At 38.7% G+C, this 22,214-nt stretch overlaps 2 protein-coding genes and 1 long non-coding RNA gene across 6 annotated transcripts; 2 read left to right on the top strand and 1 right to left on the bottom strand.

The window, feature by feature from the left end:
• The first annotated feature begins 274 nt into the window (after positions 1-274).
• LOC124218028 (cell division cycle and apoptosis regulator protein 1) lies at positions 275-11,289 on the top strand. Of its 3 annotated transcripts, none has more exons than XM_069135035.1 (15): positions 275-419; positions 972-1,099; positions 1,550-1,821; positions 2,177-2,413; positions 2,513-2,773; positions 2,899-3,124; positions 3,214-3,491; positions 4,379-4,634; positions 5,522-5,587; positions 5,680-5,886; positions 5,991-6,170; positions 6,255-6,611; positions 6,699-7,071; positions 7,170-7,513; positions 11,020-11,289. In XM_069135035.1, the coding sequence occupies exons 1-15, from the start codon at positions 362-364 to the stop codon at positions 11,152-11,154; spliced, it is 3,378 nt and encodes a 1,125-aa protein (XP_068991136.1). In that variant the 5' UTR covers positions 275-361; the 3' UTR covers positions 11,155-11,289. The 3 variants fall into 3 exon arrangements, with proteins under 3 accessions (XP_068991136.1, XP_046480325.1, XP_068991134.1); XM_046624369.2 differs by lacking the exon at positions 11,020-11,289 and adding an exon at positions 7,591-8,676; XM_069135033.1 differs by lacking the exon at positions 11,020-11,289 and adding an exon at positions 7,591-8,676 and having other exon boundaries at positions 5,680-5,871.
• A 4,801-nt stretch (positions 11,290-16,090) lies between these two features.
• Positions 16,091-19,838, bottom strand: LOC138191123 (uncharacterized). 2 transcript variants are annotated; one of them, XR_011177442.1, is made up of 3 exons: positions 19,608-19,838; positions 18,492-18,599; positions 16,091-16,174 (listed from the first exon to the last, which is right to left on the bottom strand). It is a non-coding gene; the product is annotated as an uncharacterized lncRNA (long non-coding RNA). The 2 variants fall into 2 exon arrangements; XR_011177441.1 differs by having other exon boundaries at positions 18,492-18,751.
• A 286-nt stretch (positions 19,839-20,124) lies between these two features.
• Positions 20,125-22,121, top strand: RpL24 (ribosomal protein L24). The gene is made up of 5 exons (XM_046616502.2): positions 20,125-20,241; positions 20,372-20,447; positions 20,633-20,718; positions 21,074-21,235; positions 21,944-22,121. Exons 1-5 carry the CDS (start codon positions 20,237-20,239, stop codon positions 22,077-22,079), a joined length of 465 nt encoding a protein of 154 aa, XP_046472458.1. The 5' UTR covers positions 20,125-20,236; the 3' UTR covers positions 22,080-22,121.
• The last annotated feature ends 93 nt before the right edge of the window (positions 22,122-22,214 follow it).

Consider the following 22,214-nt stretch of genomic DNA (forward strand, 5'->3'; position numbering starts at 1 on the left):
GATGGAAATTACTTGGTATTAGAATTTATACAATTCAAACAATGACTGCGATTAGGGTTGTAGATTTACCATTCCTATACTCTAATGAGTCAATATAACTACCAACGTTGAAAGCCGAAGTGATCAATCAATGAATTTTATACATTTCAGCGAATCAATATTATTTAAATTTAGATATTTTCATTCATCGAATAATTTTATGTCGACCTTAAACCGTACTAATCCGTATTAACCTCACCAGCTTGACTCTACCATAGTAACAAGAAAAATGGCGTCGAAGTGAAGGACGCCCTGAGCAGAATCCATACAGTTTGACAATATTTTCTACATCGACTCATGAAAATAATAATCACTGCCAGCCATGAGTAACCTTTCACCCTTTGGAGCCGGTAAAAATCCGCCGTGGGTTCGTAATGCAGGTAATGACAAGAAAAAAAAAGAAAAAAACGCATTTATAACAAGGTTTATTTTGTCTGAACAATAGCTACATAGGTATATTCACTGATCTTTGACAAACCATTGTGAATATCAGTCGACGTAAATATCGACGCCACAATTCGCTGATTGACGTTGTCATATATCACTGGTTAAATACTTGAATGAGAAAGAATTATACGCATGAGTCTTACATGTCAATACCTCAATCAAAGCTATGTGGGATGGAATTTTGTACTTATGCCAGTCACTAAGGATTCAGGTTACAAATGAAAATAGTTCCTCGACGGTTCTTCGATCGTCGCATTTGTCCCTGCGTGCATTGTTTTGTAGTGTTTAGTATCATCATTTATACACATATAATTAACGTGCTCATTAATGAAACAAAATTCCCAACGCCTTGACGATTGATCATCAACATTGAGATTTTAGTTTGATTTAATTTTGTGTACTCGTATTGTGATGCGTTCAAGTTTTTTTCTTCATAAATAACAGTATAATAATGTTTATTCCAACTGTAATCTTTGTTGGCGTAGGTCAAGGAATCCAAAACATTCAACATCAAATGTTGGGCCAAGCCATGGGAGGTATGGGTGGGCAGCCCATGGTTCAGTATCAGCAACAGACGCAACAAGTATATCAGCCAAACCTAGGCCTACAGCAGGTTTGTTTTACACATTGTTTCAATGCGGAAATACGACATAATTTGTAAGGAATACATTAGGAACGAGTATTATAACCTGCTGTAGCTTAGTTTTGATTGCAAAGTCAAAGAAAATTAATAATATGTCTGAATCAAAATTCCATTAGATGTAGAAATTTTTTTTCAGACATATCGATCTGCTAAGCTATGTAAAATTGACAAATTTATTTCAGATATTTATCAATGTTCCACATATAACAGATGCATTAGTGTTTCTTTTACTATTTATATGTGTGTGTGTGTGTGTGTGTGTGTGTGTGTGTGTGTGTGTGTGCGTGCGTGCGTCGTGTGTGTACATATATATATATATATATATATATATATATATATATATATATATATGTATACATCATGTAGTCCAAGTCTATTACATATACCCATGCTTATTTAATTTTCATTTACATAACATAGCCAAACATTACAATGGCATCTATGGCGAGTCTTGGCTCAAATTTACCCAGTGGTATAGCTGGCCAACTTTATCCACAAGTGGCAACTGTGTCCTACCCTGCACCGCGAGCCCTCAATACAAATGCGTTTCAACAGTCTGTAGCAAACGTTGCGCAACAAGTACAACAGAATGTTTCCGCCTCATCTACAAAGCAGCGAGTCTTCACGGGCACAGTGACTAAAGTACATGACAACTTTGGTTTTGTCGATGAAGATGTTTTCTTTCAAACAAGGTGAGTTGTGGACCGAAACTAAATTCGCAAATAAAATTGTACTAGGAGTCGTGCTATGTCGCTTCAGCTATTCTTAAGGTTAAATTCCATGACGGAATGTGCAATTTTTATTAATTTCATAATATTGAAATGAATATGTTGTCATCAGGCAATGAAACTGATTGACAATAGTACCTATTAATATTAATTGTATGTAGCAAGTCTGGAAATATACTGATGATGAATTGCAAATCATGTTCAATGATGTCATTGAAATTAGTAATAACTAAATAACTAATGAACACTTTCTTATGTTACTTTCAATTATTTCAACAGATGATGTACACATACCATTATTATTGTATTACATTTTCAGCGCATGTGTCAAAGGTTCAAATCCAATTGTTGGTGATCGTGTCTTGGTAGAAGCCTCTTACAATTCATCAATGCCATTCAAATGGAACGCAACACGGATTCAGGTACTGCCAATGGGATCAAATACGAATAATGTTAATCCTCCACCGGTTCAAAATCAACCATCTAGACCACAGTCAAATAGGACTTCAGGAAGTTACAATGCAGTTCCTCCTCCGAATGAAAATTCAAGCAACAGGTGTGAATTCAGCCAAATATATTACCATAAATCATTTACACACTTGAAATTTTGTCATTGACAGCGTTTATACTCACCTTATGGTAACTTTTGTTGCAGATTTGCTGCTAACGCTAGTAGCAACAACAGTAATAATCGTAACAAGGGTGGAAGAGTTAGAGAAAGATCACCCAGAGATCGTAGAAACGATGATGAAGATGTAGAAAGAAAGCGCAGACGAGAAGACCGGATCAGAGAACGTGAAAAAAAGGAAGAGCGGAGCCCGTCAAGGACACGAAGGAGCAAGTCACCAAGACCACGCCGACGTACAAGGGTTGTACCACGATACATGGTCCAGATACCAAAAATAGCTCTAGATTTGTAAGTTTCAATCTCACGTTTTTGGAGTGGACCAATAACAAATAGCTATGTACAATACATTTGTGAATCTGCCTTATAAATGACAGGTGTAATAACCACTCTCTTCTATTTTTTGTTTATTTCAGACCTGAAGCTGATGTACTAGAAATTCGACGACGTTATCAGAACATGTACATTCCTAGCGATTTCTTCTCTACAAACTTTAGATGGGTAGACGCGTTTCCGCCACACATGCCATTCACGCTCAATAAGCCATGTTCTTTCCATGTAATGCACAAAGATGTCGAGCCTTACTTTGAAAATACTACAGTACTGGAACCTCCAGATGCAGATTACCTCTTTTCGGCAAAGGTACGTCAGATAACAATAAATTTGTTTTGTAGGTCAAGTGTCAGTCTTGATAACACAAAAAATCAATCCCTGGATTATTTTGCTCACAGGTCATGCTTATGTCTATGCCTGCAATGGAAGAAATTTACAAACGATGCTGCGGTGTTACGGAAGATAGAGATCCAGATCGGGACTATGTACATCCGACTCGACTCATCAATTTTTTAGTTGGTTTACGTGGCAAGAATGAGACAATGGCGATTGGAGGCCCTTGGAGTCCTTCTTTAGACGGACTTAATCCAGAGAAAGATCCTTCTGTTCTAATTAGGACAGCAGTTAGGACGTGCAAGGCTTTGACTGGCATAGATCTGTCCAATTGTACACAATGGTACGTCACCTTAATATTTTGGCAAATTCATTTCTCTGCTGATCTATGCTCATGTCGTATGATGGTGACTGATATTTAATAGTTCCAAGTAGCGAACTGTTTGTAAAAATGCTCTTGTACAGACTACTACGATTGGTCGGCGTCATTAATTCTTGGTTGGTTTAAGTTCTGGTATAATTAGTTTTCCCTGGAATGAAATTTTGTATATTATCGTTATACTTACATTTAATCTTCTTCGTTTTAAGTACTGTGAGGTAAGTAATTTTCAGTGTATAATATTGTTTTGCCCTATGCGCCATTGTTCATACTTTGTAGTATCCAACAGCGGCTTCGTGTCATCTATCATTTATAACTCGAAAAGCAATTCCGAGCTTTTCATACAGATCCATGGCCATTTTTCATGTTCTATATTACACATTTCGGAAGGGGTAGACGAACTGCTTCAACGGCGTTGTCCATCTACATGCAACACTCGCTGAGCTTGTCATATATATTTTCTTTTTTGCAATATTTCAAAGGAACTTGTAATACTTGATTTGAAGGAGCGATCCGCCAATTGGTTTTCATCGTTCTAATAGACACAAAGAACAAAAACAATTCGATTAAAATTAACAGTAATTCATTCGTTACGAAATCCGCTGTACGAAGGAGGTACACGATTGGATACCGAACTGGATATTTCCACTGGAAGTTGGAAACTATGACGGACAAATTTTGGTTTAATTTTTTATTTTTGTTAACGCTGAACGTCGTCGTGTGCCGTGGCGTAGCTTTGTGTGCAGAGCGTCACCTGGCGAATTGAGCAGGCTAAAGTTTAGCGTTTAAGCCAAAGCTGGCCGGCATTAACCTGAGTTGACGTTTGGGTATTGTTTTTCCTTGCGGCACAGGTACCGCTTCTTGGAGCTCTACTACAGACGAGCGGAGACGACCCACAAATCGGGACGAGTCGTGCCGTCTCGTGTTGAAACCGTCATACTATTTCTCCCAGATGTTTGGAGCTGTGTACCGACCAGACTGGAGTGGGACGGGCTGCACCTGAACTATAAGAAACAACTGGAGCGAAAGCTGCTACGAGCTGCCTCTAACCCAGACGATGCTGATCCTGCCAATGACGCTGACGAGGCTGCCGCTGCTGATCAAAAGGCACTACCCACACCATCCCATATTACTTTTTTACCTTTTTATTCATTACATTATTACATAATCGTGCTGCTGTTTTCAACTACTAAACTGATTCTTCAGTTAATACCTGTCCAGTTACCAATCGATCGCGTAGTCGTCATTTATCGGTCCTTGGGTTTCGTTAGTTTGCGGCTTTTATGCTCATTCCTCACATTACTGCTGATAAAATGATATTGTAATCTGAGCTTACGAATTCTATCTACAAGCTTACTTTATCACAATTTATAAAAATTTTTAATTCAAGTTCAAGCAATTTGATCGAATACTTGATTATGTTTCGTATTTCTTTCACATTTCAAATATTGAGCGTACTGTGTTGACATTTATTTATGATTTTTTTAAACAGCTTCATTCCAATGTTTCATAATCACTGTAATTATGGCTATCGTCAGCCAATTGGTAGATTATGGTAAACACCCAATTAGCCTCTGACAGTTTCATTGTGTACGCAAGTCCAAACGAGCAAGCCTAGCTCGGAGAAGAGCGCAGCCGAGTCATTCCCCTTTCCCGAAATCCTCCATCGTCAGTTGAAAATTGTTAAAAAGTACTGAATTATTTATTTCATCGTCCTTTTTTATGTACTACTGCATTTTATTGATATTACTTGTCCGTAACAAACCAACCAACCAACCACACCGACACCAGAGCCAGGATTCTAAGAGAGTCTAGCAGTTACTCGAGTCACATGTGAAGGTCAACGTGAATTATATGTTGTAATAATGTGCATGAATGTTGAGAGAATGACCAGAGGAGAGATTGCTTTTGATTAGTTATAGGAACTGCTTCTGTTTGTAGTTTTTGATGATGATTCTCATTACCTCTAGTTGACCTCTACTTCTTCTTTTCAGGAAGAATCCATTACTCAGAAGAAGGTGCCCACTCACTACTCTGAACTTGATCCAAAGACGATGAATGTAAGTTTTCAGGAATCAGCTTATACCTAACAAATGGGCCTTGCAGTATATTTATACCATCTAGAATTTTTTAAAGTCATTTTTCTGTCCAGGTAAACGACTTACGACAAGAATTGGCTGCTCGTAACTTGGGTTTCAAAGGACTGCGGTCTCAATTAATGGCAAAGCTAACAAAGGCCATTAAATCGGAGCAGGCCAAGGAGGAAGGACGACAGGAAGAGGCAGATGATAACGAGAAAGATGATTCACCACCACCAAAAGAAGAGCCCAAAGATGAAAAGAAGGTGAAGGATAAGGAGGTATACGGTCATGGTTAATGATTTGTCAATTTAGATTGACAAAATCATATTTCTTGGGAATACAACATTTGTATGCTTTATTGACTATACCGCTATCCTTGCAGCACGACGATGATAAGAAAAAAGTTTACGAACGTGAGCGGATTCTTCTTGAAAAACGATATTCTCTTCCGGAAGCCTCTCACATCATCGTCCATCCTTCAAGAACTGCAAAAAATGGAAAATTTGACTGTACTGTTATGTCGCTTAGTGTTTTGTTGGATTACAGGCCAGAAGATACAAAAGTGCGTACAATACATGAGTTTCATAACTGAGATAAGGTTGAATAATTTGCGGAAAGTTCATGATTCATTCACATCTGCTTTTAGGAACACTCATTCGAAGTATCCTTATTTGCTGAGCTGTTTAATGAGATGTTGATGCGAGACTTTGGTTTTCGAATTTATCGAGCATTGTGCAGTCTTCCGGAGAAAATTAAAGATAAAGAAGACGATAAAAAGAAAGAAAAAAAAGATGACAAAAAGGATGATAAGGATCGAAAGAAGGATGACGAAAAGAAGTCCAGAAAAGATGAGAAGAAAGATGATAAAAAGGATGAAAAGAAACGAGAGGGAAGTAAAGATAAAAAAGATGACAAAGATGTTAAGGCGAGAACTGATGAAAAGGGAGATAAAGACAAGGACAAAATGGAAGAAGATGAGGAGGATGACGACGAAGAATCTGAGGTAAGTTCGATCATTTTGAATTAAAATTCAAGTCACGTCCATAATGGATTTCAATAAACTGGCAATGATGTATAATATTATTTTTAGGATGATAATGACTCTACAAAGGATGGAAAGAAAGATAAAGACAAGGATGAAAAAAAGAGAAAAGCAAAGTTATTTACACATGATCCGTATTTACTTTTGGCGTTCGTCTATTTTGATCAAACGCACTGCGGTTACATATTTGATAAAGATATCGAAGAGTTAATTTATACTCTTGGATTAAATTTGTCTCGAGCACAGGCGCGAAAGTTAGTGCAAAAGGTTGTCACTAGAGATTCGTTACACTATCGTAAATTAACGGATAAATCTAAAGACGAAGATGTCAAGGATGATAAAAAAGAGGAAAAAAATATAGATAAACTAGAAATCGGTGGATGGGGAGACAACGAAGAAGTTTTGCGTTCACTTGCTCTCGGTATGTGAAGTTTATAAATATTTACTCTAAACTTGAATTCATTCTACTATCAATTCTCATTTACATCGAAATATATCTGGTTATTTTGTTTCATTTAGGAAACAAGAAATTACTGCCAGTATTCCTTGGAAGTGGCCCAGCATCAAAAAGAGCACGGAGAGAAGATGGTGAAAGTGGCGAGTGCGAAGGAGAGTCTATTCCAGAAGGTTTTGTACTTTATAAAGGCTCGTTGTTAGACGTTGAAAAATTGGTCAGTCAGCTGAAGCGATCTGAAAAGGCTCGACTTGATACGGAGGCTCGAATGATGGAACTTCAGCATGAGCTGGGCTCTGTTGGTGAAAAAGCGTCAAAGCAAGGCACGATGATAAAAGATCTTTCAGAGGATTTGAAATCATATAAGGACAAATTGAGAAACACGGATGATAAGCTGAAGAAAACCTCGGTAATGTGGTATTTCAATACATTACATACTGTAACTATATGTATGTGTAAGAAAATTTCACAATCTTCTTTTTTCAGGCTGAAACCCACACGTATTTAACCTCGTTGAAAAGTATATTTCATATAGCCGCTAAAGTAATTCCTGAATCTAAGAGGGTAGAAATAGTTGAAATTCAGGATGAGAAAGGAGTAGTTGAAGTAAATGGTGCGCAAGTCGAGCACAAATCTAAGTCAGACAGTCGATGGAGTGACAATAAAGTGAATGTTAAGAAAGAATCATCTGGTGGAGACACTGATAAAGAAAAAAAGTAACCATTCGAAAGAGATTATTATTTATTAGTTATAAGAGTATATCATTACAGATTCGTCATTATATCGGCGAATGAATTTTTTACATCGCGGGAATGATTTCCATGCCAGAAAAAGCGAGAGTTGTTTAAAAAAAGCAGTAAACAAAAGTTTACTTTGAAAAATAGTAAATGAAAACAAAGGATAACATTTTGAATAATTTTCCAATGTGAATGGAATAGAATAGCGAAAAAAGAACGACGTTGCACGTGCTTTTTGTTTATTCGGTGTTTCAGTGCCGTCAGAATAAACAAAGAGCCATTACGATTTGTAAAATTTTCAAGATATTGGAATACTTCGACATAATTCGATCCAAACACATGGACAACGCAATGACAATTATGTAAAACTTATAATAAAATCTTGATCGACGTATGTTTTGTTTAACACGCGTAACTAAAGAGTTTTTATACATGTTCATTGCCAATTGGGTTTAGTTCCTGCATACAGCGACAAATCTAAATAGAGAAGAAAGAATAATATCTAGTTACCCTTAGTAGGATAAGCCTTTAAGTCCATTCTTGTGTTACATTTAAGTGTGCGGTCGACAGTCTCGTCATACAGATATTAAGTACCCCCCGCCCCATCCACCGCCCCCTACAAAAAAAGTACTCTTCGGAAATCCTGTTCGACAGTGAACAGTAGTTGAGTTGTTTTGTTTTAGTCTGATTAAAAACGAAAAAAGCAGCAGTGTTAAATTTGAGTTATTTATGTTCAACAGCTCGTGTGAAATGTACGAGTATGTATAAACTACTTTATTTAGGAAAAAAACATACATGCGTAAATATAAGTTGACGAATAAACAAATGTTTCGTAATGAAAAAACAAACCCGTCACTTTATTATTTCTCTTCAATTATGGTACACCTATAGTACACTACTAACTACTAATCCCTGTTCGGTTGACCAATCAAAATCATGAGAAGGGGAACCTGAGGATGTGCCATGCCAGCGTTTTCCGTGTCCCGGAAATTATTGGCGGCTTTTGACACGAGATATATTACAAATCAAATTTCCTATAGCAAATGCAAGTCAGTGATATATTCACAATCACCCAGATGGTAAACCATTTGCAACGTATTCAATACGTTACTACAGCGTTTATACGCACAGGGAAAACCTGGAAAATCGGAAAAACTCTAGAAATTTTTTACAGCAGGGAAAAGTTACGAAAAAGTTGGGGTATTTCAAATATCAGACTGGAGTTTTCAGTCTGTTGAAAAAATGAACTCGTTTTTATACACAGTACTACTCTTGATCTGAGGGGAAAATAAATTGCACTTGACATTTTGTTTTGTCGCACGACTTCATACATTCTATACATATCACTGAATACCAAACTTTATTCCGTTTTTGCTTACGGAAAATCAAAAGCTGTTTTTGAGTGGTTATTCACATACCTGTAGAAAAGTATCGAGTAAGTAATATTATGGGTATTGAGTACGGTTACGTCCGTGAATTAAATTTAGTCAGCGGAATAGTTTTTGAGGGATTACTGAAAGTACTCTGCTGATTTCGCAAACTACGAGTTGAAGTACTCAGGTGATACGACGAGGGCATTGCATAACTATGCTTAGCCTCGACGAATAGAAACTATTGTTAATACATGCAGTGAAAATAAATTGAAGGGGAGAACACTATTACCGCTGAGTACGTTTATCTGATTTCATGTCAACGTATCATCACGAGTTTCGACGTAACTTTGCGCGTAAAATCGATTACTTGCAACCTGAATATAGTGCCAGCAGCGAATGCTGTATTACAGCAAGAGAACAAAAAACGTCTTTAGTCATTTGTCTGCTGCCGCGCTTTTGATGGTGCATTTTCTGAGTTCATGGAGGTCCAATTAGTGAGGAGAGGGTCATACAAATCGAAGCTGAAACCAGAAATTTTCGGTCAAAAAATGAAGAAAAAGTATGGCTAACCCCTTCGCATTTTTGGCGAAAATTTTCGCGATTTCGAAAAGTGCTGAAACGAATTAATTGTGGCGCTATTCCGACGTAATTTTGCGAGAGAAATCGATTGGGCGCAGTCCCAATACGCTGCGATCAACGCATCGAAAGTTACAGCCAAAAAACGAAAACCTGAATTTTCGACATTTCTCAGCAGGTGCTTTTTTCCTCGTATCTTCTCTCCCGTTGATCCCACGCTCCTTTTGCTGCGTTTTCTGAGTTCCTTGGGGTCCAATTGGTTGGGAAAGAGTCATACGAATCAATTCTGAGACAAAAAATTTTTTGGTCAAAAAAAAAGGAAGGTTAACCCCTTTGTATTTTTGGCGAAAATTTTCGCGATTTTCAAAAGTGCTGGAATAAATTAATTGTGGCACTATTCCGACGTAATTTTGCAAGAGAAATCGATTGGGCGCAGTCCCAATACGCTGCGATCAACGCATCGAAAGTTACAGCCAAAAAACGAAAACCTGAATTTTCGACATTTTTCTGCGGGTGCTTTTTTCCTCGTATCTTCTCTCCCGTTGATCCCACGCTTCTTTTGCTGCGTTTTCTGAGTTCCTTGGGGTCCAATTGGTCGGGAAAAAGTCATACGAATCAATTCTGAGACGAAAAATTTTTTGGTCAAAAAAAAAGGAAGGTTAACCCCTTTGTATTTTTGGCGAAAATTTTCGCGATTTTCAAAAGTGCTGGAATCAATTCTTTCAGGCACTATTCCGACGTAATTTTGCGAGAGAAATCGATTGGGCGCAGTCCCAATACGCTGCGATCAACGCATCGAAAGTTACAGCCAAAAAACGAAAACCTGAATTTTCGACATTTTTCTGCGGGTGCTTTTTTCCTCGTATCTTCTCTCCCGTTGATCCCACGCTTCTTTTGCTGCGTTTTCTGAGTTCCTTGGGGTCCAATTGGTCGGGAAAAAGTCATACGAATCAATTCTGAGACGAAAAATTTTTTGGTCAAAAAAAAAGGAAGGTTAACCCCTTTGTATTTTTGGCGAAAATTTTCGCGAATTTGAAAAGTGCTGGAATAAATTCTTTCCTGCACTATTCCGACGTAATTTTGCGAGAAAAATCGATTGGGGGCAGTTCCAATACGCTGCGATCAACGCATCGAAAGTTACAGCCAAAAAACAAAACCTGTGATTATATGAATCCTTACGTAATGTTTTCGATGTTTTCTTATACTGAAAATATTTATTGCTGTTCCAGGTACAACCCGAGGTGGTTATCGGTGGTTGTTCGAGGTGGTTGGCGATTGTTGGAGGTGGTCGGAGGTGGACGAGGAGGAGGACGAACGGAACTGAGTCTCAAAGCCCTGTTGATGTAAAAGCAGCTATTCGATAGAAATTATAGTTTATAGTTTACACAGCCCATTGCATGATATTTCATTATAAATACGTATGTTTCAATGTATTGAGGAATAATTTATCAAATATCCAGAGGTCATGTGCAAATAATAAATGAATTGATTCGACCGCAGTTTGATGTATTCATTGGAGCTTTCACAATAAATTTAATCTTTGTTACTTTTTTTATTTTATTATGGATAATCAAAAACATTTCCGACTATTCGTGCTGTGGAAGCATGGGGATTAAACCAAATGTAGCAAAAGATTAGAAACAGTGTATGTAGAGTACGAGTATTTTTCTAATAATGCAAATAGAATAGAACACCACGCCTTGCGAATTAGCTTTCCAGACAGAGATGAATGATGAATTTTAAGGACTGCATTATCGTTGTTGAATACTCTATGCCTCATGGAAAAAGAAAATCTGTAACGATAAAATTGATGCACGGGATCATCGTCGACTTTGACTTTTGAAATGTCCTACCATTTCCGAACACCTCCAACCATCCTATTTACCTACATTACTAGATTAGCTATGATATGAAAAGAGAAGAATTATTCATTTCGAAATGGGATTCTATTCGACGCGCGCTCGATGTATTCCATAACATTAGTCTTCACAATTATTCCAACAACTTTTCATTTGCTCTCTCGATCTCGAATTTTCATAGGCATAGAATCGAAACGCTGTTTCAGCTGGTCGCAAGTGAAGCATCTGCGTTGGGTGGAGAAGCGGAATTGTTTTTCGAAAAGTATTCGGATGGAAAAAAATTCAGAGTAACTGCAATACATAACGGATGCGCTAATTCTGAACGAGATGAAATGGATGCTTCGTATATGAGACAGTATTTAACGCTGCGTAGTGATTTAAAGACCTAGAAAGGTGATAGGGAGAGAAAGAACGACGCTTCTTAACACTTCGAGTGTATTTTAACACACATTTGAAAGATACGAGCGAAATTTTTCATCATCCAACTGTCGCAGAACGGCAGCGTTATTAGCCGACCCGTTCACTGAAGAATACATCTTCAGTCAACGGCTGACGATCGAAGGGCCTGGCCGCTTGAGTCTGGAATCGGCAGGAGAGATAAAGTGTGTATTTCTTGTGTGAAATGTGAAAGCTAAAATCATTATACATCATATCATACCATCATACATCATACATCATACATCATACATCATACATCGTACATCATACATCATCATACATAGTATCAAAGTTCGAAACCATAGTTTGGATGTCGGACGTTCAGAAAGTGACGTCACCAATTCAGAATCAGCTAGCCGAATTCCTCAGTCGGGAAACAACCGCGCAGTAGAGCGGACGGATGAGAGTCGAGCTCCGCAAATTTCGAGTAAGGGTTCTCAACCTCCCGATCCCGCGCTTCGGGTCCGCTACGTATTTCGAGTACCGGGTTCTCAACCTTCCGGATCCCGCGCTTCGGGTCCGCTACGCGGTGAAACTCGACTTCTAGGATAAGCGCTCCGTGGCTCCTCGTTCATGTTTACAATAAACTATTTCAATTCGTTTTTCGCGCAAGCCCAAATTCGGTAGCTGTCAGTCCGCTAATAAAATATCTCGACTTCCAGGATAAGCGCTCCGTGGTTCCTGGTTCATGTTTACAATAAATTATTTCAATTCGTTTTTCGCGCAACCCCAAATTCGGTAGCTGTCAGTCCGCTAATAAAATTTCTCGACTTCCAGGATAAGCGCTCCGTGGTTCCTGGTTCATGTTTACAATAAATTATTTCAATTCGTTTTTCGCGCAAGCCCAAATTCGGTAGCTGTCAGTCCGCTAATAAAATATCTCGACTTCCAGGATAAGCGCTCCGTGGTTCCTGGTTCATGTTTACAATAAATTATTTCAATTCGTTTTTCGCGCAAGCCCAAATTCGGTAGCTGTCAGTCCGCTAATAAAATTTCTCGACTTCCAGGATAAGCGCTCCGTGGTTCCTGGTTCATGTTTACAATAAATTATTTCAATTCGTTTTTCGCGCAAGCCCAAATTCGGTAGCTGTCAGTCCGCTAATAAAATATCTCGACTTCCAGGATAAGCGCTCCGTGGTTCCTGGTTCATGTTTACAATAAATTATTTCAATTCGTTTTTCGCGCAAGCCCAAATTCGGTAGCTGTCAGTCCGCTAATAAAATTTCTCGACTTCCAGGATAAGCGCTCCGTGGTTCCTGGTTCATGTTTACAATAAATTATTTCAATTCGTTTTTCGCGCAAGCCCAAATTCGGTAGCTGTCAGTCCGCTAATAAAATATCTCGACTTCCAGGATAAGCGCTCCGTGGTTCCTGGTTCATGTTTACAATAAATTATTTCAATTCGTTTTTCGCGCAAGCCCAAATTCGGTAGCTGTCAGTCCGCTAATAAAATATCTCGACTTCCAGGATAAGCGCTCCGTGGTTCCTGGTTCATGTTTACAATAAATTATTTCAATTTGTTTTTCGCGCAAGCCCAAATTCAGTAGCTGTCAGTCCGCTAATAAAATATCTCGACTTCCAGGATAAGCGCTCCGTGGTTCCTGGTTCATGTTTACAATAAATTATTTCAATTCGTTTTTCGCGCAAGCCCAAATTCAATAGCTGTCAGTACGCTAATAAAATTTCTATAACTTTATAATCTTCTCATAATCTTTCTGGTAGATTATATCGATAAAAAAATTATATCAAACCTTACACATTATTTTTGATTTGTTCTTACGCTGAAAATATTTATTAGTATTCGGGGTACAACTCGAGGTGGTTGAAGGTGTTCGGAGGTGGACGAGGAGGAGGACGAGGAGGACGAGGATTTGTGCTGGGTGAGTAAAACACTTTTATAATATTTGATGGCAATTATAATTATATTTCATCTGAAATATTACAAACTTGTCACGTTTACAATAAATTATTTCAATTCATTTTTCGTGCAAGCACATATTCAGTAGCTATGAATAATCTTATACAATTTATTATATTATTAATTAATTAATTAATATTCTTATAATATTTAATGGCAATTGTAATTATATTTCATCTGAAATATTACAAACTTGTCACGTTTACAATAAATTATTTCAATTCATTTTTCGTGCAAGCACATATTCAGTAGCTATGAATAATCTTATACAATTTATTATATTATTAATTAATTAATTAATATTCTTATAATATTTAATGGCAATTGTAATTATATTTCATCTGAAATATTACAAACTTGTCACGTTTACAATAAATTATTTCAATTCATTTTTCGTGCAAGCACATATTCAGTAGCTATGAATAATCTTATACAATTTATTATATTATATTATTAATTAATTAATTAATATTCTTATAATATTCAATGGCAATTGTAATTATATTTCATCTGAAATATTACAAATTTGTCACGTTTACAATAAATTATTTCAATTTATTTTTCGTGCAAGCACATATTCAGTAGCTATGAATAATCTTATACAATTTATTATATTATTAATTAATTAATTAATATTCTTATAATATTCAATGGCAATTGTAATTATATTTCGTCTGAAATATTACAAACTTGTCACGTTCACAATAAATTATTTCAATTCATTTTTCGTGCAAGCACATATTCAGTAGCTATGAATAATCTTGTACAATTTATTATATTATTAATTAATTGATTAAATACATTAATCCTTACACAATATTTTCGATGTCTTCCTATACTAAAAATATTCATTACTATTCCAGGTATTACCCGAGGTGGTCGGAGGTGGACGAGGAGGAGGACGAGCTGGACGAGGAGGAGGACCAGGTGGACGAGGAGGAGGACGAGGTGGACGAGGAGGAGGCGGGGTGGGTCGTGGGAGAGGACCTCTCCTCTCCTCAGAGGAGAGGAGGGGGAGGGGCAGGGGAGGGGTGGGCGGGGAGGGGGAAGGGAAGGGAAGGGAAGGGGAGGGGAGGGCGGCGGGGAGGGGAGGGTGGCGGGGAGGGGAGGGCGGCGGGGAGGGGGAAGGGCGGGGAGGGGAGGGTGGCGGGAAGGGGGCGGGCGGGCGGGTGGGAGGGAGGGAGAGGGAGGGAGGGGGGGCGGGCGGGTGGGAGGGAGGGAGGGAGGGAGGGAGGGAGGGAGGGAGGGAGGAAGGGAGGGCGGGCGGGCGCAGGAGGGGGGGGGGGGGGTGTACTGCTCTATTAACTCTAACGGGCTCGCATCGACATCCGTCCCCCACTCTCTCCCTCCCTCCCGCCCTCCCTCCCTCCCTCCCTCCCTCCCTCCCACCCGCCCGCCCCCCCTCCCCTCCCCTCCCCTCCCCTTCCCTTCCCTTCCCCCTCCCCGCCGCCCTCCCCTCCCCGCCACCCTCCCCTCCCCGCCGCCCTCCCCTCCCCTTCCCTTCCCGTCCCTTTCCCCTCCCCTGCCCCTCCCCCTCCTCTCCTCTGAGGAGAGGAGAGGTCCTCTCCCACGACCCACCCCGCCTCCTCCTCGTCCACCTCGTCCTCCTCCTCGTCCACCTGGTCCTCCTCCTCGTCCAGCTCGTCCTCCTCCTCGTCCACCTCCGACCACCTCGGGTAATACCTGAAATAGTAATGAATATTTTTAGTATAGGAAGACATCGAAAATATTGTGTAAGGATTAATGTATTTAATCAATTAATTAATAATATAATAAATTGTATAAGATTATTCATAGCTACTGAATATGTGCTTGCACGAAAAATGAATTGAAATAATTTATTGTAAACGTGACAAGTTTGTAATATTTCAGATGAAATATAATTACAATTGCCATTGAATATTATAAGAATATTAATTAATTAATTAATAATATAATAAATTGTATAAGATTATTCATAGCTACTGAATATGTGCTTGCACGAAAAATGAATTGAAATAATTTATTGTAAACGTGACAAGTTTGTAATATTTCAGATGAAATATAATTATAATTGCCATCAAATATTATAAAAGTGTTTTACTCACCCAGCACAAATCCTCGTCCTCCTCGTCCTCCTCCTCGTCCACCTCCGACCACCTTCAACCACCTCGAGTTGTACCCCGAATACTAATAAATATTTTCAGCGTGAGAACAAATCAAAAATAATGTGTAAGGTTTGATATAATTTTTTTATCGATATAATCTACCAGAAAGATTATGAGAAGATTATAAAGTTATAGAAATTTTATTAGCGTACTGACAGCTATTGAATTTGGGCTTGCGCGAAAAACGAATTGAAATAATTTATTGTAAACATGAACCAGGAACCACGGAGCGCTTATCCTGGAAGTCGAGATATTTTATTAGCGGACTGACAGCTACCGAATTTGGGCTTGCGCGAAAAACGAATTGAAATAATTTATTGTAAACATGAACCAGGAACCACGGAGCGCTTATCCTGGAAGTCGAGATATTTTATTAGCGGACTGACAGCTACCGAATTTGGGGTTGCGCGAAAAACGAATTGAAATAATTTATTGTAAACATGAACGAGGAGCCACGGAGCGCTTATCCTGGAAGTCGAGATATTTTATTAGCGGACTGACAGCTACCGAATTTGGGCTTGCGCGAAAAACGAATTGAAATAATTTATTGTAAACATGAACCAGGAACCACGGAGCGCTTATCCTGGAAGTCGAGATATTTTATTAGCGGACTGACAGCTACCGAATTTGGGGTTGCGCGAAAAACGAATTGAAATAATTTATTGTAAACATGAACCAGGAACCACGGAGCGCTTATCCTGGAAGTCGAGAAATTTTATTAGCGGACTGACAGCTACCGAATTTGGGGTTGCGCGAAAAACGAATTGAAATAATTTATTGTAAACATGAACCAGGAACCACGGAGCGCTTATCCTGGAAGTCGAGATATTTTATTAGCGGACTGACAGCTACCGAATTTGGGCTTGCGCGAAAAACGAATTGAAATAATTTATTGTAAACATGAACCAGGAACCACGGAGCGCTTATCCTGGAAGTCAAGATATTTTATTAGCGGACTGACAGCTACCGAATTTGGGGTTGCGCGAAAAACGAATTGAAATAATTTATTGTAAACATGAACGAGGAGCCACGGAGCGCTTATCCTGGAAGTCGAGATATTTTATTAGCGGACTGACAGCTACCGAATTTGGGGTTGCGCGAAAAACGAATTGAAATAATTTATTGTAAACATGAACCAGGAACCACGGAGCGCTTATCCTGGAAGTCGAGATATTTTATTAGCGGACTGACAGCTACCGAATTTGGGCTTGCGCGAAAAACGAATTGAAATAATTTATTGTAAACATGAACCAGGAACCACGGAGCGCTTATCCTGGAAGTCAAGATATTTTATTAGCGGACTGACAGCTACCGAATTTGGGGTTGCGCGAAAAACGAATTGAAATAATTTATTGTAAACATGAACGAGGAGCCACGGAGCGCTTATCCTGGAAGTCGAGATATTTTATTAGCGGACTGACAGCTACCGAATTTGGGGTTGCGCGAAAAACGAATTGAAATAATTTATTGTAAACATGAACCAGGAACCACGGAGCGCTTATCCTGGAAGTCGAGATATTTTATTAGCGGACTGACAGCTACCGAATTTGGGGTTGCGCGAAAAACGAATTGAAATAATTTATTGTAAACATGAACCAGGAACCACGGAGCGCTTATCCTGGAAGTCGAGAAATTTTATTAGCGGACTGACAGCTACCGAATTTGGGGTTGCGCGAAAAACGAATTGAAATAATTTATTGTAAACATGAACCAGGAACCACGGAGCGCTTATCCTGGAAGTCGAGAAATTTTATTAGCGGACTGACAGCTACCGAATTTGGGGTTGCGCGAAAAACGAATTGAAATAATTTATTGTAAACATGAACCAGGAACCACGGAGCGCTTATCCTGGAAGTCGAGATATTTTATTAGCGGACTGACAGCTACTGAATTTGGGCTTGCGCGAAAAACGAATTGAAATAATTTATTGTAAACATGAACGAGGAGCCACGGAGCGCTTATCCTGGAAGTCGAGTTTCACCGCGTAGCGGACCCGAAGCGCGGGATCCGGAAGGTTGAGAACCCGGTACTCGAAATACGTAGCGGACCCGAAGCGCGGGATCGGGAGGTTGAGAACCCTTACTCGAAATTTGCGGAGCTCGACTCTCATCCGACCGCTCTACTGCGCGGTTGTTTCCCGACTGAGGAATTCGGCTAGCTGATTCTGAATTGGTGACGTCACTTTCTGAACGTCCGACATCCAAACTATGGTTTCGAACTTTGATACTATGTATGATGATGTATGATGTACGATGTATGATGTATGATGTATGATGTATGATGATATGATATGATGTATAATGATTTTAGCTTTCACATTTCATACAAGAAATACACACCTTATCTCTCCTGCCGATTCCAGACTCAAGCGGCCAGGCCCTTCGATCGTCAGCCGTTGACTGAAGATGTATTCTTCAGTGAACGGGTCGGCTAATAACGCTGCCGTTCTGCGACAGTTGGATGATGAAAAATTTCGCTCGTATCTTTCAAATGTGTGTTAAAATACACTCGAAGTGTTAAGAAGCGTCGTTCTTTCTCTCCCTATCACCTTTCTAGGTCTTTAAATCACTACGCTGTTTTCGCTGCGTTTTCTGAGTTCCTGAGGGTCCAATAAATCAGGTACGGGTCATTTGAATCGAATCCGAAACAAAAAATTTTCCGCTCAAAAAATGAAGAAAAAGTAAGGCTAACCCCTTTGCATTTTTGGCTGAAATTTTTGCGATTCGGAAAAGTGCTGGAATAAATTCTTTCATGCACTATTCGGACGTGATTTTGCGAGAGCAATCGATAAGGCGCAGTTCCAATACGCTGCGATCAACGCATCGAAAGTTACAGACGAACAGCAAGAAATTTTGTTTGTTATTCATCTGCTGTTGGTCTGACACACATCTCACTGCGTTTTCTGAGTTTCTGGGGGTACAATCATTCTAGAAAGGATAATTTAAATCGAATTTGAGATAAACACTTTTCATGTCAAACAGAACAAAAGTAAATAATTAAATAATTATGCAAATATAAAATTCATAGACAAATTAAGTACACGACATTGTTTCGGGTTGTTGAAAAGGTGGGGAAGAAAAATCACACACATTTACAAAGCTGAAAGATCCAGTACATTGATAAAGCTTGAATCCTCGTACAAGTGTTCGGGTGTTATTGTGTAGTAATACAAGAAATCTAAGCTATAATGCGAATGACGAAGCGGAGAGCAAAAACTTGAAACATTGCATGAGAGACCCCATCCTTACATGTCGAAATAGGTATACAGGATACATTGTCTGAAGTTAAATGTCGAGAATACCTCATGAGATGGTTCTTATTATAACTATAAAGTTTAGCTTGAGTATATAACGGCCCGTGTATTGGTGAAACACGGCTACTGTGGAATTTGAGTCATCATGTGTAATAGTATATTGTTTGTATTTTATGAAACCTGTATTACAATAAATAAACACCTTTCAGGGTATTTTTCTTTGTAGTTCCTCAACCTCTGGTCGATTGCTGTTCCAGATCTTTATTCCTCACACCTGAGGGTTCAGTTAGTCTAAAAATCATCATACACATCGAGTTTGAGACGAAAGATTTCTTGTTAAAAATATTAAGGATTTTTAGTCAAACTTTTCGCGATTCTGAAAAATGCCGAAATCAATCCTTTGATGCACTATCTTGACGTAATTTCGCGAGATCATTCCAAACAAATTGGCGGGGTTACATTGCGTATCAATTTCAGTTTTTTCGTCCTTTTTCTTGTTGCATGAGTGGCGTGGTGTTTCCCTGATGTGTGACATTTCAAATGCTCAAAATGGTTCTCAAATCAAATATATATGTCCGATAGACAATCCAACGTAGCAAAGCTACGTGTTGCTGTATGCTCGCTGCGGATATTGCATACTTTCTTACGACGAAAGAAATTATCATTTGTCGAGGCTACGCCACTGACAACGAACCTTATATCCCCATTTATAGAGTCGGCACCACTGACAATGCGACTCTGAACGCAGCCGTTCTGTTGTAGCGTTCGTAACATTGCGGAACGTTTTCGAACCTACAAACCACACTCTCTTCCGTTTCCCGTTTATCCAAAATGAAGTAAGTGAGATATTATGCCCGTGTGTTAGATATCAACCCATTAATCGCCAATCGTGTCGAATCATGTTTGTTAAATTCAGTAACGTGATTAATGAGGACTCGTTTTCTAATTACTTTATGATCGTTTCAGGATCGGACTCTGTGCTTACAGTGGGTACAAAATCTACCCTGGCCATGGCAAAACCATGGTCAAAGTTGATGGAAAGGTATGCTTGCTGTTGTACTATAATAGTGTATTTGTTAAATTTCATGCAGCGATGCCTAGAAAAATATTCGACATTGTGCCGTTTCTTCCGCAGTGTTCGAGTTCAAAATTTATTGCTATTCACTCTTCAGAAATTCTAGTCAACCTTAACCTCAAATACATATTCGTGCTTTAATCTCTTTTTAGACGTTCACTTTTCTCAACTCGAAATGTGAGGCTGCTCATCTCATGAGGCGTAATCCCAGAAAAGTTACTTGGACCGTTCTTTACAGGTATGAAAACAACTACTTTTTCAAATTCATTGCTGTTCGGAAGAATTATATTTCTAGACTCATTGAGAGCTGTCAGCACTTCAAAATTTTGTTTACACAATTCCGTTTGTAGATTTCACTTTGTTATGAATTATTAACATTAACTGTAAGCTTATATCGCGAAGTAATGTTATGTCGTATATGAAATTAATGCGGTGAACACAGCGACTCAAATTTTATTCTGCCTGTACGTTGGGCACAGACAAATTTCTCGCTTGCCTATGTCAAGCAATCTGTTTCTTTGGTTAAAGAACTGTAAGACGTATTTCATACTACTCCTGAAAAATAGTCATTCATATACCTGAATAATTATCAGACGCAAGCACAAGAAGGGTCAAGAAGAAGAACAGGCCAAGAAGAGGACACGGCGCACTCAGAAATTCCAACGTGCCATTGTTGGTGCTTCTTTAACGGATATTTTGGCCAAGCGTAACATGAAACCAGAGATCAGAAAAGCTCAACGCGAACAGGCTATCAAGTGAGTTTTCTAAAATTCATTTCTTTTCTTACAAAATTGATTGAACATTATTGTTCCAACACCTCCAGTTGGAGGTTATATCGTTGGTTTCATAAGCGTATAGAAAATACATTTATCCACTGCAACCATTAAAGTTCCATCAGACGACTAAAGAATGATCTAATTCTAATCAAAGCTACATACTAAATCATTCTCTTGTAATGTACTATTTCATTGTATGTGAAATATCACAACAATTTAACTTTTCATGTCAACAGTCAAAGCTGTTTTCAGAGAAATTAAAGTTTGGAAGAAATTAGTGATGTTATGTTGTGAAAACGAATACAAATGCTGAATCATGCCTCAATAAACTTTTGAAGACTTCTTGCGTTTGAAAAAGTGCTGAAATATTGTGTGTTAAAATTATTTTAACACCCTGTGAATTAATAAATGAAAAAATTTGAATTACTTCATCAATAAACGTAGACAGCTGTTCCTCCAGCTTGATTCTACATGTCGGGCTGGATTTCAGAATGTCTTAAATAAATGTTAGCACGGGCTGCTTCACCCAGAATAGTATGGTATGGTTACTCTGTCTGGCTTTGCGGGTCCGCACAAAATTCACATTGTTTCTCAACATGGATATTGAAGATATTGAGTTAGTTTCCATATTACTTCGTTATCATTAATAATTTGAATAGGTACTAATGATTAAATCTTCACTTTTAGAGTTGCTAAAGACCAAAAGAAGGCTGCCAAGGCGACAAAGAAGGCTGCGGCACCCCCCAAAGCAAAGGCTGCGCCTAAACAGAAAGCAACCAAGGTTCAGCAAAAGGCTGCTCCTCGTGTAGGAGGCAAACGATAAATTGTAACTTATTAATAAAATACTTGCTGCTTTCAAAATTAATGTGTTGAAACTTCATTGTAGAGATTAGTGCCGAAATATATAATTTTGCAGGCAATGATTATGCGTCACTAATCTCGCAACTCTCTTTATTTC

The sequence above is a fragment of the Neodiprion pinetum genome, chromosome 1 (assembly GCF_021155775.2).
Source record: "Neodiprion pinetum isolate iyNeoPine1 chromosome 1, iyNeoPine1.2, whole genome shotgun sequence".
Classification (NCBI taxonomy): domain Eukaryota; kingdom Metazoa; phylum Arthropoda; class Insecta; order Hymenoptera; family Diprionidae; genus Neodiprion; species Neodiprion pinetum.

Excerpts from the sequence above, each read along its gene's own strand:
- LOC124218028 (XM_046624369.2), top strand. The coding sequence starts at position 362 with ATGAGTAACCTTTCACCCTTTGGAGCCGGTAAAAATCCGCCGTGGGTT. Across the intron at positions 6,171-6,254 it reads ACAGGCCAGAAGATACAAAA|GAACACTCATTCGAAGTATC; the intron begins GTGCGTACAATA and ends ATCTGCTTTTAG. Across the intron at positions 7,072-7,169 it reads TTTGCGTTCACTTGCTCTCG|GAAACAAGAAATTACTGCCA; the intron begins GTATGTGAAGTT and ends TGTTTCATTTAG.
- RpL24 (XM_046616502.2), top strand. Across the intron at positions 20,719-21,073 it reads ACTTGGACCGTTCTTTACAG|ACGCAAGCACAAGAAGGGTC; the intron begins GTATGAAAACAA and ends AATAATTATCAG. Across the intron at positions 21,236-21,943 it reads CAACGCGAACAGGCTATCAA|AGTTGCTAAAGACCAAAAGA; the intron begins GTGAGTTTTCTA and ends CTTCACTTTTAG.